The sequence below is a fragment of the Falco rusticolus genome, chromosome 10 (assembly GCF_015220075.1).
Source record: "Falco rusticolus isolate bFalRus1 chromosome 10, bFalRus1.pri, whole genome shotgun sequence".
Classification (NCBI taxonomy): domain Eukaryota; kingdom Metazoa; phylum Chordata; class Aves; order Falconiformes; family Falconidae; genus Falco; species Falco rusticolus.
Genome location: NC_051196.1, coordinates 19,895,354 through 19,919,253, shown reverse-complemented (window position 1 = coordinate 19,919,253; position 23,900 = coordinate 19,895,354). Strand labels below are relative to the sequence as shown.

Sequence of the window (23,900 nt, the reverse complement as noted above, 5' to 3'; positions counted from 1 at the left end):
GCCACAGCCTGCCAGGAAAGGCACGGGCAGCCCGTGGCGCTGGGGGGGATGAGGGGCTCAGGGATTTAGGGCTGCACAACTGCCCTGACTCACCACAGCACTATCTGCTCCCCAAATCATTTGGGCAAATCTGAAAATTCCTGCCCTTGGTGTTTCAATGAACACTGGGTTGGGGTGCAGTAACTGCAGCGGTTTTGTGACTTGCACATCCAGGAGAAGACGACATCTGTATTTGTTCTGTGATCAAATATAAACGTCTGGTCACGTAAATAAATTCTTACATTAATGTACAGTAATGCACTTAGTGCTTCACATGTGAAGTGCACTTCACTTGTGCTTCAAGGCTCATTCCCAAAGCATTTTCAGGTGCAGCTCAACAAGATATTCTTGGCAGGCCACCTCTGTCCACTCTGCTACCTCCATCCAGAGATTAAGACTGAAAATTAAACCCTGGGACACTTCCAGAGTGACAGCCATCCACTGGCCGAATACAAATGAAGTTTAGGAAGAAGGCACCACCACCGTAACTTTAGAAGCTCTTTCTAGCTCTCAATTAAATGAAGTTTTGTAACTTTTATAAACACTGGGTGATGGGTGACCTACCTGGTGATTCAGGAAAGTGAATTTTTCTTCAATCCGTGGCATTTTAAAGTTCTATATTAGTTTACTGTCACCTAGTATAGACAGATGTCAACAACAACAACAACAAAAATACACAAAGCTTTAAGCTCTTTTTTGTTAAAACTGCTGGGATGTTGCCTGCATGGCAACTGTTTAATTAACTGTTCTGTCATATTTACAACATCCAATTTTTCTGTGTGATTCATCCTTTAAGGCTTGCATTATTCTGTGCAATTTTCTTTAATAAAGCTAGGTAAACTTGAATTTGCTGTATATAATATGAACCGAAAACACCCACAAATACTGCTGCACTCGCTCTGACTTCTCTAGCCAACCAAAGGTGGAGTGTGAGTACATGCTTTTGCCAAAAGAACAACCTTTGGGGAAAAAAAAAACCCCCACAAATCAACAAATAACCCCAACCCAAAAAGTCAGCCTCCTCCTGCCTGCTTCATTCATGGATGTCACAATACAGGTCTGACATTTTAACTGTTCCCAGAATGATGGATGGCGACACCTCTGGATGAATAACACCGCGGGAGGCAGTCAATCAGAGCAGCAAAGACTTGGGGCTGCACTGAAATGTCTTGAGAAGCAGCAGGAACAGGAAAGGAAGTATGCAAAGAAACAGATGTGGCATTTTAACGAGGTTTTAGGAATCATCACCCAAAACACTGCTTGTGCATCGATGATGCTTAGAGTGTTCATGACAGCCACCCCCATGATGCGGTTGGTGCCAGGTTCCCAAAATGGAAGTTATTAATCCCATCAGAAGGTCACAATGGGAAATTTCACCTTCCAGTGGTAATACACTAAATGCTAGCTATGTAATGGAACTCTGGTGTTTGTTTCTGGTTTTTTTTTTTAAAGAACGAAATTGTTCCTTCACTGCCCTTTTCCTTTAAGGGAGGGTGACTTTCTGTGCTCAGCAAAGGCACACTGCTCACCAGCCTGCTTCAATGGTGATACGTCCCCTGGGTGAACCTCAGCCCTGTAACGCTGAAAATCAGGATGGCTCATGAACAGGATGAATCAGGATGATCACAAGAAGAGAAAAAACATTTTTTCCTTCCATGCTACCATGTGACTCATTTTGTCAAAGCCCAGTCCAGCAGCATCTGTTCACAGAGCAGGGAGAAGAGAGTCTGCAAGCGACGATCCCAGAATCAGAAGCAAGGAGAGAAGGAGCTTTGCGCTCCAGCCTGTGCAGGCAAAGGCCTCATGGTGGTCAGGGTACTGCCGCTCCACCGGCGGACGTTACTTGAAAGTGGCATTGAAGGCCCTGCCGATGATAAGCCTGCGCACTTCACTGGTGCCTGCCCCTATCTCGTAGAGCTTGGCATCCCGCAGGAAACGCCCCATCGGATAGTCGTTGATGTAACCGTTCCCGCCTGCCATCAAAAAGAAGTCACCAGTCATTTCTTCGATGTCGGGGGCTGAGGGTGGGACGGGGGAGCACACTGCTTTGGCACTGCACTTGGCTCCCTCCCGCAACCACTCACAGAAACAAACGCTGCCAGGGACTTACCCAGACACTGGATCCCATCCAGTGCCACCTGGGTAGCACACTCTGCTGAATACAGGATCACTCCAGCACAGTCCTAAAGGAAAGTGACAACGACGACAGTCAGGAAAGGTGTCACCTGCCCATCTCCAATCTTTGTGTCACTCTGACCTTTCCATTACTCTACAGACACCTGCTAAGATGACCGAACTACTTAATCACAAAGGCACAGGATTCATTCCCCAGTGAGCAAGAAGCAGCAGCAGCCTTTCACTCATTGCAGAACACTTGTGTCAGGCCTGTAAAGGCCACATGAAGACAGAAACAGAAAAAAAAAATGACAGAAAAAAAAGAGAGCACCAGGGGAGGTGGTCTCTCACAAATGCACATCATACCCACAGGAGACCGATGTGATTTGATTTGGGATGCAGGGCACTCTGCTCCAACTGCTAACTGCTCGGTCCCCTCCTTTGACAGAGATGTGGCGACAGTGCCGGCTGCGGAGATGCCAACACCTCAGAATGACTGCTACAGCTCCTTCCAGCAGCCAGATACTGTGTTTGGGCTTCCAATAAACACCTACCGATGCTGCTAAGTCTGTTGCTTTGTAGAACAAGGCTTTCATTTTCTTTGGAGGCGAAAAGAAAAGCACTCGGGGACTCGAGCGAGTTATTTTAACCCCCAGTGCAGAACCTCCACCCTGCTCGTGATCTGGCACCAAAGGGAAGGAATTCCCCCAGCAGACACAGCCCAGGTGGAAGCCAGCTCACCTTTGCATTGAAATGGCCCTGGTCACAGGCCTTTGCCACGTTGTAGACGTACTGCCGACATGCCATCAGCCGCGTGTACATATCGGCCATTTTGCCCTGCATGAGCTGCATGTCGCAGAAGAGAAACATTAACATGAGCAAGGGGAAGATCACCTTCTGCCCGAGCGCTAGGGATCACTCATTTCCCAAACTATCTCAGAGAAACCCGACAAAAGAGAAATCATGGATTCAGCAAAGACACAGCAGGGAGCTGGAGGGTCTCTCCATTCACAGGCTCCCAGGTGGCAGCAGCAGTCCCTCACCCACCGACTCAGGTAAATGGGCTCAGAGATCCTTTCACCTTCTCACCAACGTCATTCCATCGTGCAACCCCAGCACAAACACCACGCAACCTCCTCTGTGCAAAACCCTCCCGTGACACAGCTCTCGTCATCTTAATTTTAAAGAGAAAAGCAAGATGAGAAAAATTTCTAATTCCTTTTCTGCCTCACCTGGAAGTGGCCAATTTTCTGTCCAAATGCTTCTCTTACATGTAGGTATGGAATTGCGTGGTCAAGAACAGCTTGCATGAGCCTAAGAAAAGTACAGATATGCAGGAAAAGGAAAACAGAACTATTAACTATTAATAAAAAAACCTCGGAAGTGTAATCTAAGGCAAAAAGATTCTCACACCTAAAATGATAAGGCTGCTATCTTCCTGTAGCTCCGCTCACACAACGCTAAGAATAAAATCCAAAGGTCCCTTTTTTCTCCTTAGTGCTCTACATATTGCTCATTTGGGACATCTTGTGGTAAGGTCTTACTTTCTTAATTCAGGGGACCGAGATGAAGAGCTGAAGGGCTTTCCTACAGCTGCAGCCAGGGCAGTCTGTGCTGCCTTGCATCTCCAGAGAGCGCTGACTCAAGGAGTACTAGCCAACACCATAAAAACCAGCATAGGCAAGAACAAGAAGGGTGAAAAATCCTCCTTCTGCTTTGTGGAAGATGGTCTTTCCGCATGAGGATTAGTACAGAGAGACCAACAAGAGGACAAGAGGACTGTAGGGTAAAAACAATTACTGGGGAGCTTAATGACTGAATAAATGAAGAACAAAACCTTTACCCAGTCCAGTGGTCCCTCTCTGTGACAGTCTGGATAGCCTTTTGGATTTTAAGGATGCAATGAACTGGTTATTTCCAGAGTAATACACACTGTGGGGCTACAGAAGCATGCAGTCAGGGACCAAGGTGGATTTGCCACCTCTGGAAATGTTCACATCAAGGCTAATATTTCTAAAAGCATGCTCTGGAGGGTCTGTGGCCTGGGCTACACTGGAAGGCAGAGATCTGCAACCTTTCTGGCACTGGTTCATTCCATCCCTTGCCCCTCGGAGGGTGTTCCACACAGATGCTTTCAAACTAAAAAACCCACAAACCTGCAGGAGGAGTGCTAAAGGAGAAGGTGGAGCAGATGCAGAGCAAGCCGTGGCTGCCTGGGAGTGCGGAGCCGAGCACCCTCCAGCAGCAGCCCAGCTGAGCAGCCATGGCACAGCTGGAGTACCCAGCAGCTACGGGATCTCCCTGCTCGCCTCCCCTGCAGCTCGCTGCCTTCCACGGCTCTGGCCCAGCACCTCCTCCCAGCCTTTCCTCTTCCCTCAGAAGCTGCCCCAGTATCTCAGTTCTCCATCCAAGATGCTTCCTGCTGAGATCTGCAACCACCACTGGAGACCCACCGGGCTAGGTGAGAGTGAAGGATCCTTCTGGCCTATAAAAGATGACAAACTATAAACATCTATAAAAGATGACAAACCCTTACCCCAGTGGGCCACCAGATAGCACAAGTCTCTCCAGGTCCAATCCACTCATCAGAACATAGACTCCTTTGCTCAGTGTCCCCAAGATATTTTCAGCTGCAATTGGCAAAGGAAAGTGATTTACTTATGTGCAAAACTGTTGTCCAAGGGCCCATGCTCCCTGGGGGGAGGACCGCAACTTTCAGTCCCATTCACCTCTCTTTCTGGCTTGAGACACAAACATTCAGGCTGAGTTAGACAGGCACTGAGTTTAAATACATATACTCCCTACCACCAAAATGTCAATATTCAATCCAAGCAAAGCCAAAAAGGAAAAGGCAGTAAAGGGTTATAAAGTGCTTGTACAATCGCTGCTATTCTCTCACCTCTTTTCTAAAGGGTAAGGTGCTCTCCAGAGATCTTCCCGCTCAGCACCAACAAGAATAGGAGACTTAACAGCCTAGGAGGACAAAATGGGAGCCCCCTTCACCACCCCATTAGCTTGTATCTAACCCAAACTGACAGCATTACCATCTGATGTCTACCGAGTGTGTATCTGAAATGAATGCAAATCCTTGTCTGATATGCTTGGGACACCTCTGAGCATTCCCAGCACAGGAACCAAAGCCTACACAGCAAGCAGTCAAAGCTCGCCACTCATCACATGTCAGAGTGATGTACATTAGTCTTCTGAGATTGGAGAATACGAACAATCATTATCCCCCCTTCTGTGAGAGAGCCTGAACAGAACACTGCAGTTGTTACAAATAAACGTTTTAAAAAGACAAGTATTATTTCTGTGAAAAAGGAACAGGAAAATAGCCACATTAGGTAACGGGCTGAGAAAAAACTTCAAGAAACTGTTTCACTTTGGGGCAATCTGAAGCACGTGCTGATGTTAACAAGTATAAAAAGAGAAGCAGGAACAAAGGGCTCACCTCAGCAAGGCTGTACTCTAACCATTAGCAAAGAACTTAAAAGCCCAACAACTGCGCTTTGTAGATGGACAGAGATCGAGCCATATAGGAGAACTGATATATATTTCAGGATTTGACCACAAGAGATCTGAGAGGTGTGATATGCAAAGCGAAAATGAGACGGGACTTGGACACATGCAGATAAGTCTCCTGATATAATCTGCTTTTCAGTGGCAAAAGCTCATGGACTGCATTGTCTCCTGCTTACTGAAAAGCATGTTGATGTAGCGTATGGAGAAGTGCAGCTTCTGCAGGGTCATCATCATGATATGGGGCTAGAAAGAGGAAGAAGAATGAAGCTTGGCTTTCAGAGAAAAACCTCAGAAGGGCCACAGGCGAGAAAGAAAAATACTAATACCAAACATCACTTTGAAGAACAGAACACTAACGTCAGCATCAGTAATAATACAGTGACAAAGCTGTTCACGAGTAATGACATCTTACAGCTAAAAAAAGGACTGAATAGCCTGAACACTTTCCTGTACATCCAGGGAAAAGGTATGGATAGGTATGTGGTGAGCTGAAGGACGTACGTGCTGACTGCACAAGGGGGGCAGATCTGCTGGCTGCGTATCACAGAAAAAAGAAAAAAAAACCACCAAAACCCCCAAACCCCTGGGGCTCTGAATCAACTTTTACCAGTACAACATGACCGAATGAGTCCATGGACAACAGCCACTATGAGAGAAACACCAGCCATTCAGCAGAGCGTGGCTGACAGCGAAACCCACATAATTTAAAGTGGATGGAATTGCAGTGCTAAAGGACATCTTGATCTGAGAGAAAGATCCTGCAGACATATGAAATAGCATCAGACTGGTTCAGCTTCCAAGGCAGAAGATCAGAAGCAGCATCAATGGCCAGAGTGCAAAGTGTGTTAACTTTCAACACTGCAATGATGTGCTTCTCTGAGTTATCAGAAAATGGAAATCCTGTTACCATGAGAACATGCTGTTCTGTACGGATGATTACCCAGGAGATGATCTGAAGACTGGGGCACTGGCCTTTCTGATTTCAGAGCGGAGGGATCCAATAAAGTTAGAAATGTCAGATTTCCGCTGAAACTCTTCCACTTACTGCAAAGCAGCTTTTGGTGGTGTATGGGGAGCAGGAGAGTTACTTGCTCTGCAGATATGCAATTAGGATTTTCATGAGCTCAGATAAGGCATCTCCTCCACTTGCTATATAAAGGCTGTAACTTTTCTATCAACAAAAATAGCCGCTGGAGTAACAGAAATGGCCATTACGGTGGTCCCTGCTGTACTAATGCGTGGTGGGAAGGATGTCCATTTTCAGGCCCTGACCCCAAAATAAGGCAGAAATGTTATGGGCAAACCAAACGTCTGTTGGATAGTCTCCAGTGACTTTGGAAAAAAAACACCCTTGAAATAAGCTCTCCGATATACAAGATGGGGAGCTCTAATGGAAACAAATGAATTTGTTCGGAAGCCCCACCTCAGCTTTGCAGAAGCACTGGTTAAGAGTTAGGTCCACGAAGGTGAGCCAGAAGTTACCTGACAAGGGGTGTGCTCACTCAGTGCAATCCAGCAGAGTGCACTTTTCCAGTTTCGCTAGCTCTCTTTTGAGGCTGCCAAAGAGCAGATAACCATCTGCAAAGCCCGCTAGGTCACAGGCTGAACACGCATGTAATTAGCGATCCAATTTATCTGATCAAGAAGACAGGAAACCACCACGTGCACACTGCCATGATTTGAACGCAACTCACCTGGGATCTTGCAGTCTTCAAAGATTAATTCACAGGTATTAGACCCTCGCATTCCCAGCTTATCGAGCTTCTGGGCTGTGCTGAAACCTGGCATTCCCTGCAAAGTCAAGACAGTTAAAATACATTTCAAATCTCAATTCTGACAGACTAAATAAAATCGCTAGAGATCTGTGGAACTTCCCTGACCACAGGAACATGAAGGGAGTCAAAGTGAACTGCCCACTCTGGGAACAAGAACAGGTGTAAGTGCAGAGGAAGCAAATGAGCAGAGAAAAATGCACATATGTGGGGCACATATGAACCCAGTGCATCCATTTTCTAATGCACGTAAATATCAAATACATAAACTGGACAGCTGCCAACACTGACTCTCCCAGAGTAAGGGCTGCAAGCTTTGCCAGTAACTGAACTATTTAATCGCTGTCAGGTTAAGTCCATCAGAAGGCTTACTGATCTCTGAGATTATACATTTCCAGTACCATCTATTTTATCACAGCTTCCTGTCTTCCTTGTGGTGAAGGTGTATATAGCATAGCCCCAAATCTTTAAAAGGGAAGAAAAAACCCATTTTCCCAGGGTTCCCCATTGAACAACCTGTTTCTGCTCCCTGCCCATGAATGTTTAGGTCATTTCAGGATTCCAAAGGGGCAGTGCAAAAAAATGGGAGGAAGAAGTTAATAGAGGTCTTCTAATGTCTTGGCTTAAAAAAAGCCCAACAAAACCCAGCCCACCAAGTTAGATAATAGGATAGTAGGATGTATTTACAAGGCCTCCAATATCTCTGTCAATTTTTGGCAACAAGCAAGCCCTTTCACGTTGGAATCTTGTCTGCTCTCTCTACACTTTTTGGCCTAAAGACTGGTGACATGCTTGGATACGCCAGGGGTGCCCAGCTGACAGCGCAGTATGCCATGTCACCGCAGCAGAGGACTAGTCTCACAGATTTATACAATTGTCAGAAAGTAGTTGGTCATTGAGCAAGGGGGTGACAGTTATAGAAAGAAAACTAGCTGGTTTCTAAATGAGCCAGTGAAGGAGCTAGCTTTAGAAAACCCACTACAATAATACTTGTGAGAATTGTTAAACCTACCCGCTCCACAATGAATGCAGTTATACCTCGGGAGGCTGGAACAGCATTAACATCAGTTTTAGCATAAACAATGAGCACATCTGCATCTGGTCCATTGGTGATCCAAAATTTGTTCCCATTCAAAACAAAGTAGTCTCCTAGAAGCAAAGAGCTGCAATCTGTTAGTTCACAAGAGACATCAGACCAACACCTATATCCTCACTCCATTCATTTCAAAACAGGCTTTCAAGGATGCTCCTTAAGACCCCTACAAACAGCATGCACAAGTTGCTCCTGAGTTCAAGAAAGCTAATTTCCTTAATTTCTGGAGTCCAAAACCAGTTTAACAAATGCTTGACAAACTAAAGAACCTACCACTGGTTCCATCATACCATCAACCTCCACAGCCACAATCAGAAGCCCACTTTCAGACCTTCAACCGTGTACCTCATGCCTTCACTACCTGGCTTTATAACATATTGAATCTCCTGGGAGGCAGCACAAGCCTGCAAACATGGTCTGGTATATCCAAGACCAAGCACCGTATCTCAGTGGTGTTGGGGAGTTTAGTCTAAATTTACAGCAGACATTTACACCAGCAATCTATCCAGACAGCACACGACAAGCCTTACCTTTCTTATCTGCTTTCAGCTTCATGGACACGACATCAGATCCAGCATTAGGTTCGCTCATTGCTAAGGCTCCAATGTGCTCCCCACTAATTAGCTGGAAGAAATGACAAATACTAGAAAGGGAGGAAGAGCAGTAGCATTGTTTCTGTTCCCTCTTTAGCCTGCCTTCTTTTTTTTTCTTTTTTTTTTTCCCCCTCTCCTCCCCTCTCCCCTGCACTGAATCTCCACAGTAGCTGTTCCGTGTGAGAACAGCAAATGAGAGCTGCTGTTCCTGGTAGAGTCCTAGCAGGGAGCTCCCTTGTACTGCTGTGCTGAGGGAACAGAACCAAATCACAGCGGGATGAGAAGGATGACTCAACTTATGTCTGAGCTAGATGAGTACAGCCCTGCTTATAAAACACCATCTCCAGGAAGATGCCAAAAGAACCATGCAGGCAGCCATATGCCTTTCACAAGCTCCTTGTTCTGGGCTTTATGGCTGCCCTTTTACATAAACAAGGATTGTTTAACACAAAAGGCCAATGATGGGGATGAAAAGAGATTGCAAAGTCCTTAGCAATGTTCTCATAGCCCAGTTCCCCCACACTTGCACTACAAAAGCAGATGGACATCCTTCTTCTATGCCTGCTCATACCAGGCTCTGTCATAGCTGTTGCTTCCTGTTCCTTTCATCCTGCCCTTTTCTCCTTGCTTCCCCCAACCCTTTTTTTTCTCCCTGTGTACTTTTATCCATCTTCTGCTCCTTTTGATCTCTTTTTTTAAAAAACAGACTCAACACTTAAGATATATGTTCAAGCAATTCAATCCATCAGTGCATTTCCACAGAAGTCTTTGTGATCTGTTCAAAACTAGTTAAGTACCCTGTCACAAACCAAGACAAGCAAGAACTAAAGTGATCACACATCTTACTGAAAGGCAGCGAATGAGGGCATCAACATACACCTGAGCAGCAATGAGGACAATTCAGAGTTACATATTAGCAGGCTGCACAACCCTGTGAGGAAGTGATACTATACTTTGCATGTGGCTTAAATCAAGTTTCTTGCACTGATAATTTTAGTAGCTGGGATTCAATGTATCAGCTAAGTTTTTCCACGCATTTAGAAACCTGAGATCTGTTGAACATGCTTTTGAGTCACAAACATCAATGCCCCAGATAACGAAGTTTCGCATGTAGTTAATCAGCATAGGCAAACCAAGCACCTAAGCAGTGAGAAATGGAAAACATAATAGGAAAGCAGTGACTTTCATTCAGAAATCTCTGACCGATTTCAGAATTTGGAAGAATATCATCCAGCGCCACCTCAAATCCTCATTTAATAACGCAGCTCCAGAGAGCTGGACTACGCTGCCTACAGACGTGGAGCTTGGCACAGGCAGAGGTCAATATGGATTAACAGGACAAATATTAACACAATAGAGAAGGGCAAGTTTAGCAAGTAAGGTATTTCCTAAGGTTGGGTGACGGAGATTGACTAGTGCTTAAAATGCTACACACCATGAAAGATGTTCATCCTTGTACACAGCCAAAACCCAAACCCTTTCCAGTTTCACCTCTTCCAGCCACGTACCTTGGGTAAGTACTTGTTTTTCTGGGCCTCGTTGCCGTTACGCACTAGCTGGTTGATACAGAGGTTTGAGTGGGCACCGTAACTAAGCCCGACAGCTGCTGATGCACGAGAAATTTCCTCCATCACCAGCACATGGTCCAGATACCCCAAAGCAGATCCACCATATTCCGCTGAAAAGAGAAGAGAAACCTCATGTCAACCACCATGGAGTATATCACACATGCACGGGGTCCCAGGGTCAGGCTCAGCCTTAAATGAGACCCAAGACACAGGGCAGCTTCTGCTTTTGACTGACACTGTCCCTGAGCTGGGACCTCTGGCCTTCCCCGTCATCTGAATTTCAGTTTTCTTATCTTAAAGGCACAGTGATATTACTTCTTCAGCATAATCAATAATTTACTGCATATTTGTACAGCATAGTTTTATACATAACATGCCTAAGGATACATCTAAAACATCCTACCAATACTTGCAGAACAATGAGTCCTTATCAACCAACCTTAAGTGCAACCTTAATGTTATGACAAAGATTAAATCATAAGGTGGCAATGTGTATTCAGTGAGAGGACAAAGGAACACAGGGCAAGTCTGTAAAGTCCATGCATGTTTGTCGTAACAAGGACCCCTTAACAAGTGAGGAATCCTCAAACCGCTCAAGAAGTGGGGCACTAGGGACTTTCCTAAGCCCACAAACATGCAGGAGACCAGCATTTTCATGGGTATCCAGTTCAGAAGGAGAATGATCCATAAATGTAACTGCTGTGATTCACCAGTGGCAAGACTGCAGATTTCAAGAAAGGATGAAGTGAGACAGAGCAGCACGATCATCCTAACTGGGAATCCAGCTAGGCACACCGAGCTGAGTCTAAAACTGGTGGTAAAGATTAAAGGTACACAGTAGAACAGGGAGAGGGAGAAGGCAGGAAAAAAATGAGAAGGCTGAGAAATGCATAATGTCCTCAAGCAGCTGACAGCCCACAAATATACAGAGATACACCTACACACACACTTATATACACCCAAATACAGTCACATCCCAATGTAGAAGCTTTGTTCTGCAGGCAAGCAGCAGGTGTACTGCCAAGAACTAAACCAGGAGGTCATAAACACTGCGAAGTAGTCAGGGAGGTAACCCGGGAACACCTACTTGTCATCCAGATGAATGCTGTAAGCAAGCAGCAACAACAGTAACAGCAAATACGTTTGCACACTTACAGTGCCCAAAGAGCTGAGTGTGTAACCTGGGCTCGAAGAGGGCTACTGTTCCTGACTCATCAAATTAACACAACAGCCACTGGCACTACACGCAGCCTTTCCTCCCATGGCACTCATTCTGACTCCTGTCTTTATCTGCAGGGCTCTTCGTCCTCTGAATCACCTCTCACTGCCACAATCAACGTTTAGGGTTTTACCATCAATATCCTAAAAGATGGGTTTAATAATTTCCCATATATGCCAAAACAAGAGAGTTCTCTACTCACTCCCATAGAACGGATGGGTTTGGTGCTATTGCCTCAAGACACAAACAGTAACTGCCTGCTGTAAGCAGGACTGGCCCATGACTGCTCTGTACTGCAAGGGGTGCATGAAAATAATCCTGCCAGTCAGCTTCTTGTATAATACAAACCACAGTGTGACTTAGAATGATGCTGCCCTTTCAGAATTAGTCTTTATGTACTATTGTTCCACAGCAGCTACATATTTGCATTTCTTAACTTAGCTCTTTATAAAATGAATGGAAAATTACAAACCAACATAGTTTTCTTAGTTTTAAGAAGAAAACAAAAAGTACTGTTATTTAAAATGCTCCCTTAATAGACTTGATCCACTGGTGCCCAAACACGCCATTTAATTGAGCATACATCTTCGTAAGATTTCACATTATCTTCACATCCTAAATCCCTGTCCTCACCTCCTGCACTAAAGCCAAAGCCAATAAAGAAAGCACACACAACTCCACGATCAAAAATAAGGCAAAAAATTCTGGGTATAGGAAGGTTTTAGAGGTAAATCTTTGAGGAAATCAAAAAGGACAGGGCTCATGAGGGGACGGCTTATTTATAGTGTGGGAAACTGCTGTAAGCCTCAGGCACAACATCAAAGAAGAAAGAAGGTAAGAGTGAGAAAAAACAGGAGCAGCAGTAAATTGGGAAGAGTAAAGAGAAAGAAAGCAGAAATACAGACTCTTTCAAGCAGACTCAGTGCCACTGAAAGAAATGCAGAGGCATTATTTCAACGCATTGCTATTCAGCTTGCTTCTGCAGAAGCCTTTGCACACGCACATCCAGAAACACAGACTTCACGATGGGGAAATAAAGGCCCCATTGGCTGCTTTTCTCCACTAAGGGCTTCTCCTCATTACACTGTGTTAGTGCATTCAGCATGACCATAGCAGCCTCAGTAATCTATAACATTAATCAAAACACTTTTCAACTAACCTGGACAAGGCTGAATAAGATTTACCCTGATTTTTTCTGACTGGTTGGACGTGGTCAGCTCTCCATTAGTTATCACGGCTTTTCAGAGCATTGTTTTATACCCTTTAACTTCTCCTATTAGAGATGGATGTTTGTTCTAGGATACTTTTCTTCAAAACTTGCAGCAAACGCTTCATATTAGAGAAGCGCAAACATGCTCGAGCTGCATATGTTATATCTGGAGAAACCATTTCTGAGCAGTACTTCTAAACTGTAAAAGGCATTCTGTTAATCATCCAGAAGAAGCCTAACATGGAAAAAGGATTCCAAGTCAGTAAAGAGTAACAAAAGTTGCGAAATACTTTTTAAAAAACACAAAGATAGGAGCTTCTGGATAAAGCAGGTGTCACATCACAGACAAGGTTGTTATGAACCGGAAAGCCTGTGTTTAAGTAGTCTCTCTTTTGTTTGAGGAATCACCCAGTAGAAGGTAAAAGGTGGGGACAGACTTACCAGGAGCCGTGATCCCCAGAACGCCCAGTTCCCCGAGTTTCTTCCAAAATTCCTACAAATACAGAACAAGCAATCAGTCCAGACGCACAGTCAGAGCATCAGCATAAGAAGTTTTCCCAGGTAGCTCACTGAACACATCAATTTACCTTATTCTTGTGATATCTCCAAGATAAATACATAATACCTACTCCATCTGCAGCAGCAGCAGCTCCATCCTTTGGACTAAGAACCCAGACAGACTTAAGGACATTAGTTATGCTACACACGGGAGTGGTCTGTTGAATCTGGTGAAAATTCACAAGTCTACATTTAATTCTGGAAGGACAGGTCTTAAGATTTAACTCACTGCCCAGTTTAAAAAGAATTTTAAATAATTAAAACTTCACATTAATTTAAAAAATTGCACTTCTAGACTTTCATATACTATCTCTTGCCAAAGATTACTTAGGATGTTATGACTTAAACTTATGCTTGCCTTTTACCTCAGGCATCCTTGTCACTGCTTTGGCAGCACAGTGTGGGCCTATGAGCCTGCAGCTGCTGCCAACAGCAGTTAGCACAAGCCATCCATGACTGAAACCACGGACTTATGTACAAGAGCTGCTATTCGCTGGTACTTTTAGTAAAACAGAAACTGGTAAGCAAAGCCATGGAAGCGTCCTTAGTAGAGATCAAAAAAAAGGGAACATTACAGCCTTGCAGGTGGTTCTAGAAAAGTTATAAGGTGACCACAACAGAGAATTTGTGAACACTTTGGACTTGTGAAGCTAAGGGAGCTGAATCCACAAGGGCCACTCAAACATGTAACCTGTAGGTTTTCAAGACTGCCAAGACACTAGACATGCACAGGGCCTAGATAAACATTACTGAGTCTTGCGTAGTTGAACTTTGTAACGTACATGTCCATCTGCTAGAGGACAAACCGTACTCCTTGTTCACCAACTCCTCCATTTGCCTACCACCCCGATTATCACTGGCAACGACACTGCTCAAGTGACAACCTCATGATTGAAGGCACAGAGCTGCCAGCTGACTTCAGACCTGCGCAACAGCTGTGTCTTGCACATAGCATCACAGAATAAGAGGGAACTCATGACATAGTGCAGTAGCAAAGGATGTCCCCAATGAGGACCACAAAAATGCTGGGGGGCAGGGAGGGGAGCATCTCTTTGCTGCTCCTTCAGACTGCAGCCTCCCCTCCACTACACGATGGACCCACAGGTGAACGCTTGTCTCATGGCCTCAGCATCCAGTGATAATTATCAGCAAATAGTCTCCAGAGACTTCAGAAAGTATTATTCAATAGCTCTGGATGACATCTGGTGCACCAGGCTAAATTTATATACTTCACTTCAAAGCTGTGCATATATCCCTAAAAATGTCAACATCAGAGCTCTGGGAAATCCTAGCAGATGTTCTGAGCTTTTTAAGTCTTGTGGAGCTTATGAAAACCAATAGTTAGATATCTCATTTTCATCCATCAAACAATCCTGTTGCACAAAATTTGTTGTTTTTATTAGGAAGGCAAGTTTCAGCTAGACGGTCAAACAATGCTACACTTCAGCATTTGCACACAATATTTTCACAACAGATTTGAGAGGAAACTCAGCTGTCCAAGGAAGGGTCCTAGCTAGGAGAATACAAAGCATATATTGGAGGAGGAGTGTGAACAAAGCCAAGCAGAAATACCACAATAAGAATCCAAACAAAGCCATTATCAATCCTTTTTTTCATTTTTTTTTTTTTTTTATTGCATGCTGACTGGGTTCTGCCCCAGGTTGCTGAAAGTCATTAACAAAACATAAAACAGGAAACCAAAAATTGTTTTCTATAGAGGCTTTCAAGTTTGAAAAGTTAATGCATATGTTCCTGTGGTGTGGACTAGGACTCTGTCTGGACTAATGTACAGATCAAAGTACCAACAGGCTTTCACTACCATCTATTTTAAATGCACACATTAAATACTTGCCCGCATGCCTCTGAATTCATTTTCCTGGTCAATCTGTTGGGCCTTTGGAGCCAAATGCTCTTGACAGAACTTTGTCATGGTCTGTCTAAGCTGGGAAAAGAGATGAGGAGAAACACATATGTTATACCTCATCAATATATTGTTGTCATCTTCTCTAGGATATTCCCAAAATTCCCCTGCCAGGCAACTCCAGGATCCCAAACCCAGAAGGAGAAGACCACAAGGAAATGGATGTTTCAGGTTACTAGCTGGAAGACCACATGAAAGGCCCTTTAATCTTTAAGTACATCAGTATCTTCTCTAAGTTCCTCTCAGTGTTTAACCTTAAAAATCTTACCCCACCCTGAGAGAATGTTATTTAACTACTGCCTACACCATGGTTTCAGGAGATGTTTTTGGTCAGGAAACTTTGAAAGTTGATGAATGGAACTTATAATGTATTATCCCCATCCAGTAGCTGTTTAGAGTTTCATTCAATTATATGCAGATGCTTGCAACAAGCATGCATACTAATTAAAATATGTTGGTGTATCAAACTGGAACTACATTAGCTATGGTGCTATTTTCTGCAGAGGGAAAATTTAATAAAGTTAGATATGCTCATAGACTCCAGTGTTAAAAATCCCAAAATTTATTCTAAATTTTAAAATTCGAATACTTACATTCTGCAGAAGTCCATACACACCCTAATAAAATATATACAATACATTAAGTGTTTTTAATATGAAGATTTTAAAACTTTGTCCAGACTTTATAGGAGATCTTAATAATCCCATTTTCCTGTTTGGTTCTTTATTCTGACAAATTAATGCTGGTGAAGGAACAATCTTATGAGACTGAAACCCGCTGCTGTTTAACCAGAACCTGTAGAAAGGTCAGAAGCAACAAACCAAAATATGCCCACACTTCTCTGCCTTTCAACCCCACAACAAAAGCATCCTCTTTTTTACAATTAAGAAGATATGTTAAGTTTCCATGACCTCCCAGACCTTGGTTTCCAGTACCACCAAACAAGCTTTCCCACCATTGGTACATTTAAAACTTAAAAAAAACCCAAACCAACCAACCCCAAAACACATTCAATGTTTCCACTGTGATAAAGCTGTCAGCAGTAAACTTGAGCATAAAGCTTAAAAGAGGGAAGAAAAGCAGATTAAACCATAATTATAACAATTTAGAGATTGAGGAATAGACTCAGACACACATCCCTGATAGTCTGAGCCAGTTTATAACAATGACAGTGCTCTTAATTCAGTTTAACGAACATTACTGCAGTCTTTTTTTTTTTTAGCTTTTCCACCAGACAGATATGAACTATTGAATATTTTCCTCCTTTAACACCTACTGAATGCAGAAGGACAAAGAAACGAGTCAATTCAAGCTGATAAGGCTGTAAACCTCGAACACGAACCTGGCAAAGAACACTTCTCTCATAAGAAAGCAAGAACGAGTAAGTTTATTTGGTACATTCGTGTTGTTGCTGTCACGGCGGCCTGGGAGGCAGGGCTACAGCTGCAGGTCTGAGGCCCCAGGAACAGCGCTCCAGCGGCCGGCCTGGGCCAGCGCCTTCCACCCCGTGCCTAGGGCAGCAGGGGGCTAAGTGCCATGCTGGCTGGCACCAGGCTGCGGTTGAACACAGGAGGAAACAACAAGGCAAGGCGCCGTTATCCTAAACGCCTCGGTCCCCGCGCTGGGCAAGGGGAACGCGCTAGGAGAGCCGCACACCCCCTCGAGATTCGACCTGGCCCAGTTAACTCGTTCCTTTGGCGACCACACTGCTGACGGTTTCTGACAAAACAGGTCCAGCGCGAATGCAGGGCATGTTTTCTCCCCCGAGCGCTACGCTGAGCAGGCTTTATCGTGAGGAAGCGCCCTGTCGCGATGACGCGGCGGCAGCGCGGGCTCAGGCCGGGCCGTGGCTCCCGCAGCTGCGGGCCTTTCCCGCCCCGGCCGCGCCACGCCCCCAGAGCGCGCCCGGGGATAGGCCGGCTCCCCGCGGCGTCGGCCAATCACCGGGCGCCAGCCCCGACACACCCCCGGCGGGGCGCCGCTGGGAGCCCCCCCCTCCTCCCCCCGCTCCGGCCGCCCGCCACCGGCGGCGCGGGGCCCCGGCGGGCCCTACCTGCCGCTGCTCGTCGCTCAGCCCGTTCACCGTGTCGTCCACCGCCAGCCCCGCGCAGCCCCGCCGCCGCAGCCCCAGCGCCTGCAGCCGCCGCGCCCGCCGCAGCCCCGCGCAGCCCGCCGCCCGCCCGATCACTGCCGCCGCCATGGCTGCCCCGGGCAGGCACCGGCGCGCAAGCGCGGCCCGGCCCCGGGGGTGCGTCCCGCCCCGCCGCCCGCCTCTCCGGTGGGGCCCGGAAAGCACCAGCTCAGCAGCGCAGGCTCGGGGAATTGAGAGCGCGTTTAATGATTAACTTAATGAGTTATAGCGCGGAGGAACCGAAGGATCGTGAGGAGGAAGCCGCTCGCCAGCGGCGTGCGGTAAGGAGGGTCCAGGCGAGGCCCCGGCGGCTGCCGGTAGAGCAGTAAGAGCCACGAGTCCTGCCCCGGCCGCTTGCCCAGCCACAGTCCTGTTCCTGCCCCGACAGAACTGGGTTTGCCAAGTAGAGACCACTAAACTATCAGTAAAACAGCAAAAAACCCAGTCTAGTCCATCTTCATGCCTCACATTGCCAGGAGCAGCTCCAAATCATTAAGTGTTGCTGAACATTCCTTAATTTCTGCTTGAAAGGCAGAATGCTTCTCCAGGGACTGGTGTCTCTCTTCTTCTGCTGACTTCCACTTGTCCATTGCCATCTGCATAGAGAAGTCAGTGTACACCACACTTTACTAACACTAAAGTACTAACAGCAAAGCCAGGCTCTAAAGCAGCTCCAAGTAAAGTATTTGAACTCTTCAGCAGGGTCTTATGTGCTAAACTAACATCAGTTCACCCTGACTGGGGTGTCTTTTACCTTAGCTCCTTGAGGAAAACAGCAATTTATCTACAAGCAAAATTTCGGAAGTGATCTTCATTGATTAGCTCTTAAGCTTCTTACCAAGAATGGCAGAACTGTAGTTTGACTACTATTTTGGTCCATACATAGACTTATTGAAGCTGCTTACTGGTCTGCAGCAGTTCCCAAGCTAGATGAAGTCTTCTGAATCCCAGTGTAACAACTGGACCAGCAGATCAGTGTTCCGCCAGCGGCACTTACAAGCACCTGTAACAGTCCAGAACCTCTCTCAAGAGGAGTTGATCTACATAGATCCAGTACCAACATCCATCTTTACTTTGGAACTGATTCAGTCTAACTTGAAAGCTATCAGTCATTAATATCACTTTCACCTTCTGCCTTTCTTCAAGTTCAAAGGTATACGATTCAACTTGAAGAGACAGAGATGAGAATTAACATTGCCCCACTAGAAACTTTGCTAAAGCAAAGGGGGCTTAAAGTCCTCTATTTAGAAAGGGAGTAACACATAACAGTTTCCTTCATGCATGTATGTTTATAACAAAAGATGAATACTGCAGGCTCTCACCATCTAGTTCATTTGGAGATTGGAGCAGGACTGGAGGGAGCAAAATAACCTTCAGAATCTCACTCAGCACCAGGTGCTCAGTACCTGGTTGAATCAAAGTCTCAGTCTTACCTGAAGCACCTCCTTTTCTTTTGCAGCTGTTTGATTAAATAGCCTCAATTCTTCTACGAGCTTCTCAGTTAACAGCTGAAGAGCCAAAAGGAAAATAGTTTAATATAATGAAAATAAATTGAAGTCTCAGCAGCTGTTTCAATCACATCAGTAGAGAAGGGCAGCAGCACACAGACCTCTCAAAGCCCATGAACTCCTACCACTATTTCAAAATTTTCTTACCACTGTCTGCTTCTGGCATTCCTGTGCCTTTTCTTCCTCCTCCAAAATGTTGCTGCCTGTAACTAATTTATGAGATGCATTAGTGAACCTCTAATATACAGATAAACTATTAGTTCTTACAAGCAGAGTTTTCAAAGTAATTTCCACAGCAAGAATGATGAAATTATTTTCAAAATTTATCCAGGACAGGGCTTACTACAGGAAGGATCTTTTTCTCTTAAGCTACGATAAAAGTTTCCCCTGGAGCCACAGTAGTATTTCCTTAACAAGGAAGCAGAGTCCAAACATTTGATGAACAGTTATGACAGGGGAAAAAACCCAAAAATCATTCTGAAGAATGAGAACTAGAATGGGATGTGAAGTGCATAGCTCTTACCAGGATCAATGTTTCTGCTTTCTAAAATCACCATGCAAGTCTGCTGAAATTTCTTGAGCTTCTCAATTTCTTGTAGCAGGCCTTCATTCTCCTCCTTTAACTCCTTTATAGTACCCTATCATTAACACAGGTTTCAAGTGAAGCAAGTTACCAGAGGTTTTCTTCTCATTAGTCACTAATACTGAGCTTGATGCTAATGGCTTAACAAGTGCTCCGCTAGCGCCAACAATCAGATCTTGCCCTTCTGTCTCTACTACTGCACCAAATTAGTCTGTTGCAGACACTTACTCCTGCTTCTTGACAGGATCAATACATTTATCACATCCACATGTCATAGCAATTACTAGAAAAAGTCAATCCTAGAGATAAATTCCCTTTTGGCAATCCTAGCATATCTTTTCTTGTACTCCCTCCCATATATATATATATATAAGCATTTGACACACTGAAGAGCATATAAGCATTGGGAAGAAAAGGGCATCTTCGAATCTTTAAGCTACAGCATTATTCCCTACACATTTCAGATATTACCAGGCAATTGCATAAGCTGATCAACCTCACAAGTGGAATGCAATTCTCTAAGAGAATCAATAAGCATGTGGATTAGGGTGATCCAGCTGATAGCATCAGAAGCTTTTTGAACATTTCATAGGAGGTCTCAAAGGCTCTTAAAGAAATCAAGCTGTGAGATAAAAGGAACGATCATCTCAGATTAGTAACTGGTTGAGAACTAGGAAATAAAGTGAGCTCTTATAACTGAAGGTTACAAGTAGAGCCTCTTGCACATGACAAAAACTGTGCCAAGTGTCTCCTGCAGTGATCTGCAAGAGGTGAACAACAATGTGCCAATTATGAACCTAGACTTGATAAAGAAATCAAATCTGTTTGAAACAAAATCCACTGAACAGTCCCAGCTCTCTCAGCCTTTCCTCCAGTCCCTTAATCATCTTGCTGGCCCTTGGCTGCACTCTCTCCAGTATGTCCATGTCTCCCTCCTACCAGGAGCCCAGAACCGGACACAATATTCCAAGTTTGGCCTCTCACTTGTGCTGAGCAGACAGGAAAAAAACTTGCAGAAAAATATAGAAGGCACTAAAAGATTAGGCAACAATATGAAACAATAGCACATGAAGGAACATAAGCTTATATAAACTGAGCTCTGTGTTAAATACTCGGAAGAGAATGAGGTCGCTGTCCCTCAAAGTCAGTGCACAGCAGTGAGCAAAAACCAAGGATAATGTTCTTCATTACTGAAACGAGACCATACACATTTCTGAACCTATACCTTCAATAGTGTATGCACTTTCACACGGCACTGTGTGATGGCCTACCAAAGCTAGCAGAAACTAGGCAAAAGGAACAAGGAAATCGGATAGTTTATCTACCATGTGTTAGGAGCTACAGATGAAAAAGAACTAACAGACCTCAAACCATCAGTGGCAATATTCACATTTTCTCTCAATGCAGCTAGGCATTTTCTCTCAACGCAGCTAGGAAGCACCTGGCAATATTAAGGCTGTTTTAATAAAATGCCATGCAAGTCTATAGCTGTGAACTTGAAATATTCTCCCACCAGGAGTTTAAAATGGAATTAGAACTCTGATGTCTACTTAAGAGATCTGGACACATTATCCATCCAAATACATCTGCAGCTCAGCTGATTTCCAGGTTCTAGCAGATATTATGGGTATCAGGGGAGAAACCCTAGCCCACCCAAACTCTACTGACATCTGATGGAGACAGGAAAATGAGCAAGACAATCTTATGATCTGACTCTGTAGAGGTCAGAATATAAGAATTACTTAATGATTTGTTTACACACACACACCCTTGCTTTGCTTACCTGTGCTCCTGTTAGTCTGGAGTGTAGCTGCTGTTTGGCTGTTTCTAATAGCTGATTCTTGGTCTTCAGCTCTGCTTCTAGTTTGTATCTGTTGATATGTCTGTAGAATCAAGCATCAAAGATTTAAAGGCAAAACCATCAGTATTACATTTCTTCTCTTTTACTTCCACAAATGTGCCCTTTTTTTGAAGCACTTGCTCTTGTTTCTGACCAAGGGCTTTAATCAGCAAAACTGAGCAAGAAAACCGTACATGGGTGAAAGCTCATCATAACCCTTCAGAGGGAGCATTACTGCATGAGGGGAGCTAACAGAGATTTGAGGAAACATACCCTCTTGTAGCTGACTTCTTTGAAAGCGGTTCCACTTTCTTAGCAGATTTAGGCAACCTTAAAAGACAGGTAAAAATACAATTACCAGAAGACCACTGCATTCCTGCAGACTACCAAGTCTGTTAAGTTTGACAAAATCTGCAAAATGCTAAGCTGTCTTTAGGACATTTGCCAGGTAATAAATCCATCAACATTTTCTTTTCATTTACCCTTGGTTTGTAGCTTTGGAGATACCATCTGCTGGAACATTTGAGTTAAAAGAATTGGGATCTTCGTTGAAATCTAGATCTGGTGTTTTGCTGACACATTGTTTCTTTGAAGGAAAAGCCATTTGTATTTCTGCAAGAAAAAGACCATAACAACACTACAGTCTACAAGAGATCACCATAATACACTGAACCTCTAGATCTCTTAAACCTTCAATTTGATAAATCAAAATTATATCTGGCTAGAACAGAGACTTTAAGGTAGCGACAACCAAGGGCAGTCTTCAAACTTTACCCATGATTAAAGGTCCAGAACAAGCCACAGATAGCTCAAATGGTAGACACTATTAAAACATAGTTACAAGCTAGCACTAATGAGAAAAAATTTGAAAGTGCCAACACAGGCATGATAATAGAGGGGGTCTCAACATCAAGCAGACAGTGGGGCACAAGGTTCTGAGCAAAGTCGTGCAGTACTGGAAGCAAAACAAACACAGCCCGCTCAAAACCCAGTTAAGAGAGCTTTACATTTCAATTCTCTACGAGTAGATTAATTTCTAAAATACCACTACTTTAGAGAACCATCTTCCTATGTAAACTTTATTTGGCTTTAAACCGCAGCTGTTTAGAGTATGTAATGTTTGTTCACAGCGGCTCCAGGAAGCCCCCCCGCCCAGTAAAGCGTTTTTCAAATGACATCCTCACAAGCGCGTTTATACCCGAGTAACGGAGCTCCCATCGGTACAGACTAGCTCCCGTGCTTTTAACGTTAAGCCCGCGTGCCTCACATTTCTAAAATGCTGTAAATAGTATGAAAGGAATTCTGGAAGCAGGGTCCCCGCGGGAGAGGCCGTCGGGGCGAGGCGGCCCGGCGCTCGGGGGGGGGGGAAGGCGCCGGCCCCCCAGGCCCAGCCCGGGCCGCCTTGCAGCGAGCTGGGCCCGCCCTGCGCCGAGCTGCCCCGCCAGCCCAAAAGGCGCCAGCCCAAGCCTTAAATAGAGAAAACGGCTGAATAAAGCCTGTAACCAGGCTTCGCCGCGGTCACCACAGAGCAAGGCAGAGTTCGAGCCCCCCCACCACAACCGCTCCCCCTTCCCGCGCCGGCCTACCCCGCTCGGCAGCCCCCGCAACCGGGACCGGGTGCCCTGCGGCGCAGCCCCCCTCCCCCGAAGGGTACGCACCCGCGAGATACCCAGCGCGGTGCAGCACATCGTAGACGGGGATGCGGCAGAACTCACCCTCCATGGAGGCCGATCCTCCCGCCGCCGTTTGAATCGAACCCGCCGCCAAACTGCCGCACCGCCGCCGCGCATGCGCAGGGGCGCCCGCCGGCCGCGCGCTGGCCCCGCCCCACGGAGCGGCCTGCGCGGGCGCGGTGCGCGGGCGCGGTGGCTGCGCTGCGTGCCTTCTTCGCGCCCTTTTCCTGAGGGGAGGGAAGGCGCTGAGGGCATGGCGGGCGTCGCAGGCGGCTGCGGTGCTGCTCTCCAGCGCTGCTGCCCGCAGCTGAGCCGGCCGCCGGCGAGGCGGGGAGGGCCCTCCCAGCCAACCGCTACCTCGCCCTGTGGTTTGGGCACTCGAGGCCCGGAGCCCTCAAGGCCTTCCAGTGGGTGTCTGCACAGCACCCCCCTCCCCTTGCACAGCCAGGGTGCCGGTAGTGCTGCTTGTGTTTCAGGCAGTTACAATTACCCTCCCACAGTGTCAGGGGAAAGGAAGCATCTGCATAATACATTTCCCGACTTGATTAGATGTTT

General features: G+C 45.5%; 2 protein-coding genes across 3 annotated transcripts; both read right to left on the bottom strand.

Moving 5' to 3' along the window:
- Nucleotides 1-731: 731 nt before the first annotated feature.
- On the bottom strand, nt 732-17,825 carry IVD (isovaleryl-CoA dehydrogenase). Its single transcript, XM_037402367.1, has 12 exons — nt 17,664-17,825; nt 15,542-15,631; nt 13,573-13,624; nt 10,643-10,812; nt 9,072-9,165; nt 8,461-8,597; nt 7,371-7,467; nt 4,691-4,784; nt 3,387-3,468; nt 2,896-3,000; nt 2,150-2,222; nt 732-2,012 (listed from the first exon to the last, which is right to left on the bottom strand). The coding sequence occupies exons 1-12, from the start codon at nt 17,808-17,810 to the stop codon at nt 1,879-1,881; spliced, it is 1,275 nt and encodes a 424-aa protein (XP_037258264.1). The 5' UTR covers nt 17,811-17,825; the 3' UTR covers nt 732-1,878.
- A 99-nt stretch (nt 17,826-17,924) lies between these two features.
- Nucleotides 17,925-23,463, bottom strand: KNSTRN (kinetochore localized astrin (SPAG5) binding protein). 2 transcript variants are annotated; one of them, XM_037402369.1, is made up of 8 exons: nt 23,388-23,463; nt 22,155-22,284; nt 21,946-22,002; nt 21,616-21,715; nt 19,773-19,887; nt 19,397-19,458; nt 19,175-19,249; nt 17,925-18,337 (listed from the first exon to the last, which is right to left on the bottom strand). In XM_037402369.1, exons 1-8 carry the CDS (start codon nt 23,392-23,394, stop codon nt 18,206-18,208), a joined length of 678 nt encoding a protein of 225 aa, XP_037258266.1. In that variant the 5' UTR covers nt 23,395-23,463; the 3' UTR covers nt 17,925-18,205. The 2 variants fall into 2 exon arrangements, with proteins under 2 accessions (XP_037258266.1, XP_037258265.1); XM_037402368.1 differs by having other exon boundaries at nt 23,331-23,452.
- Between the last annotated feature and the right edge of the window lie 437 nt (nt 23,464-23,900).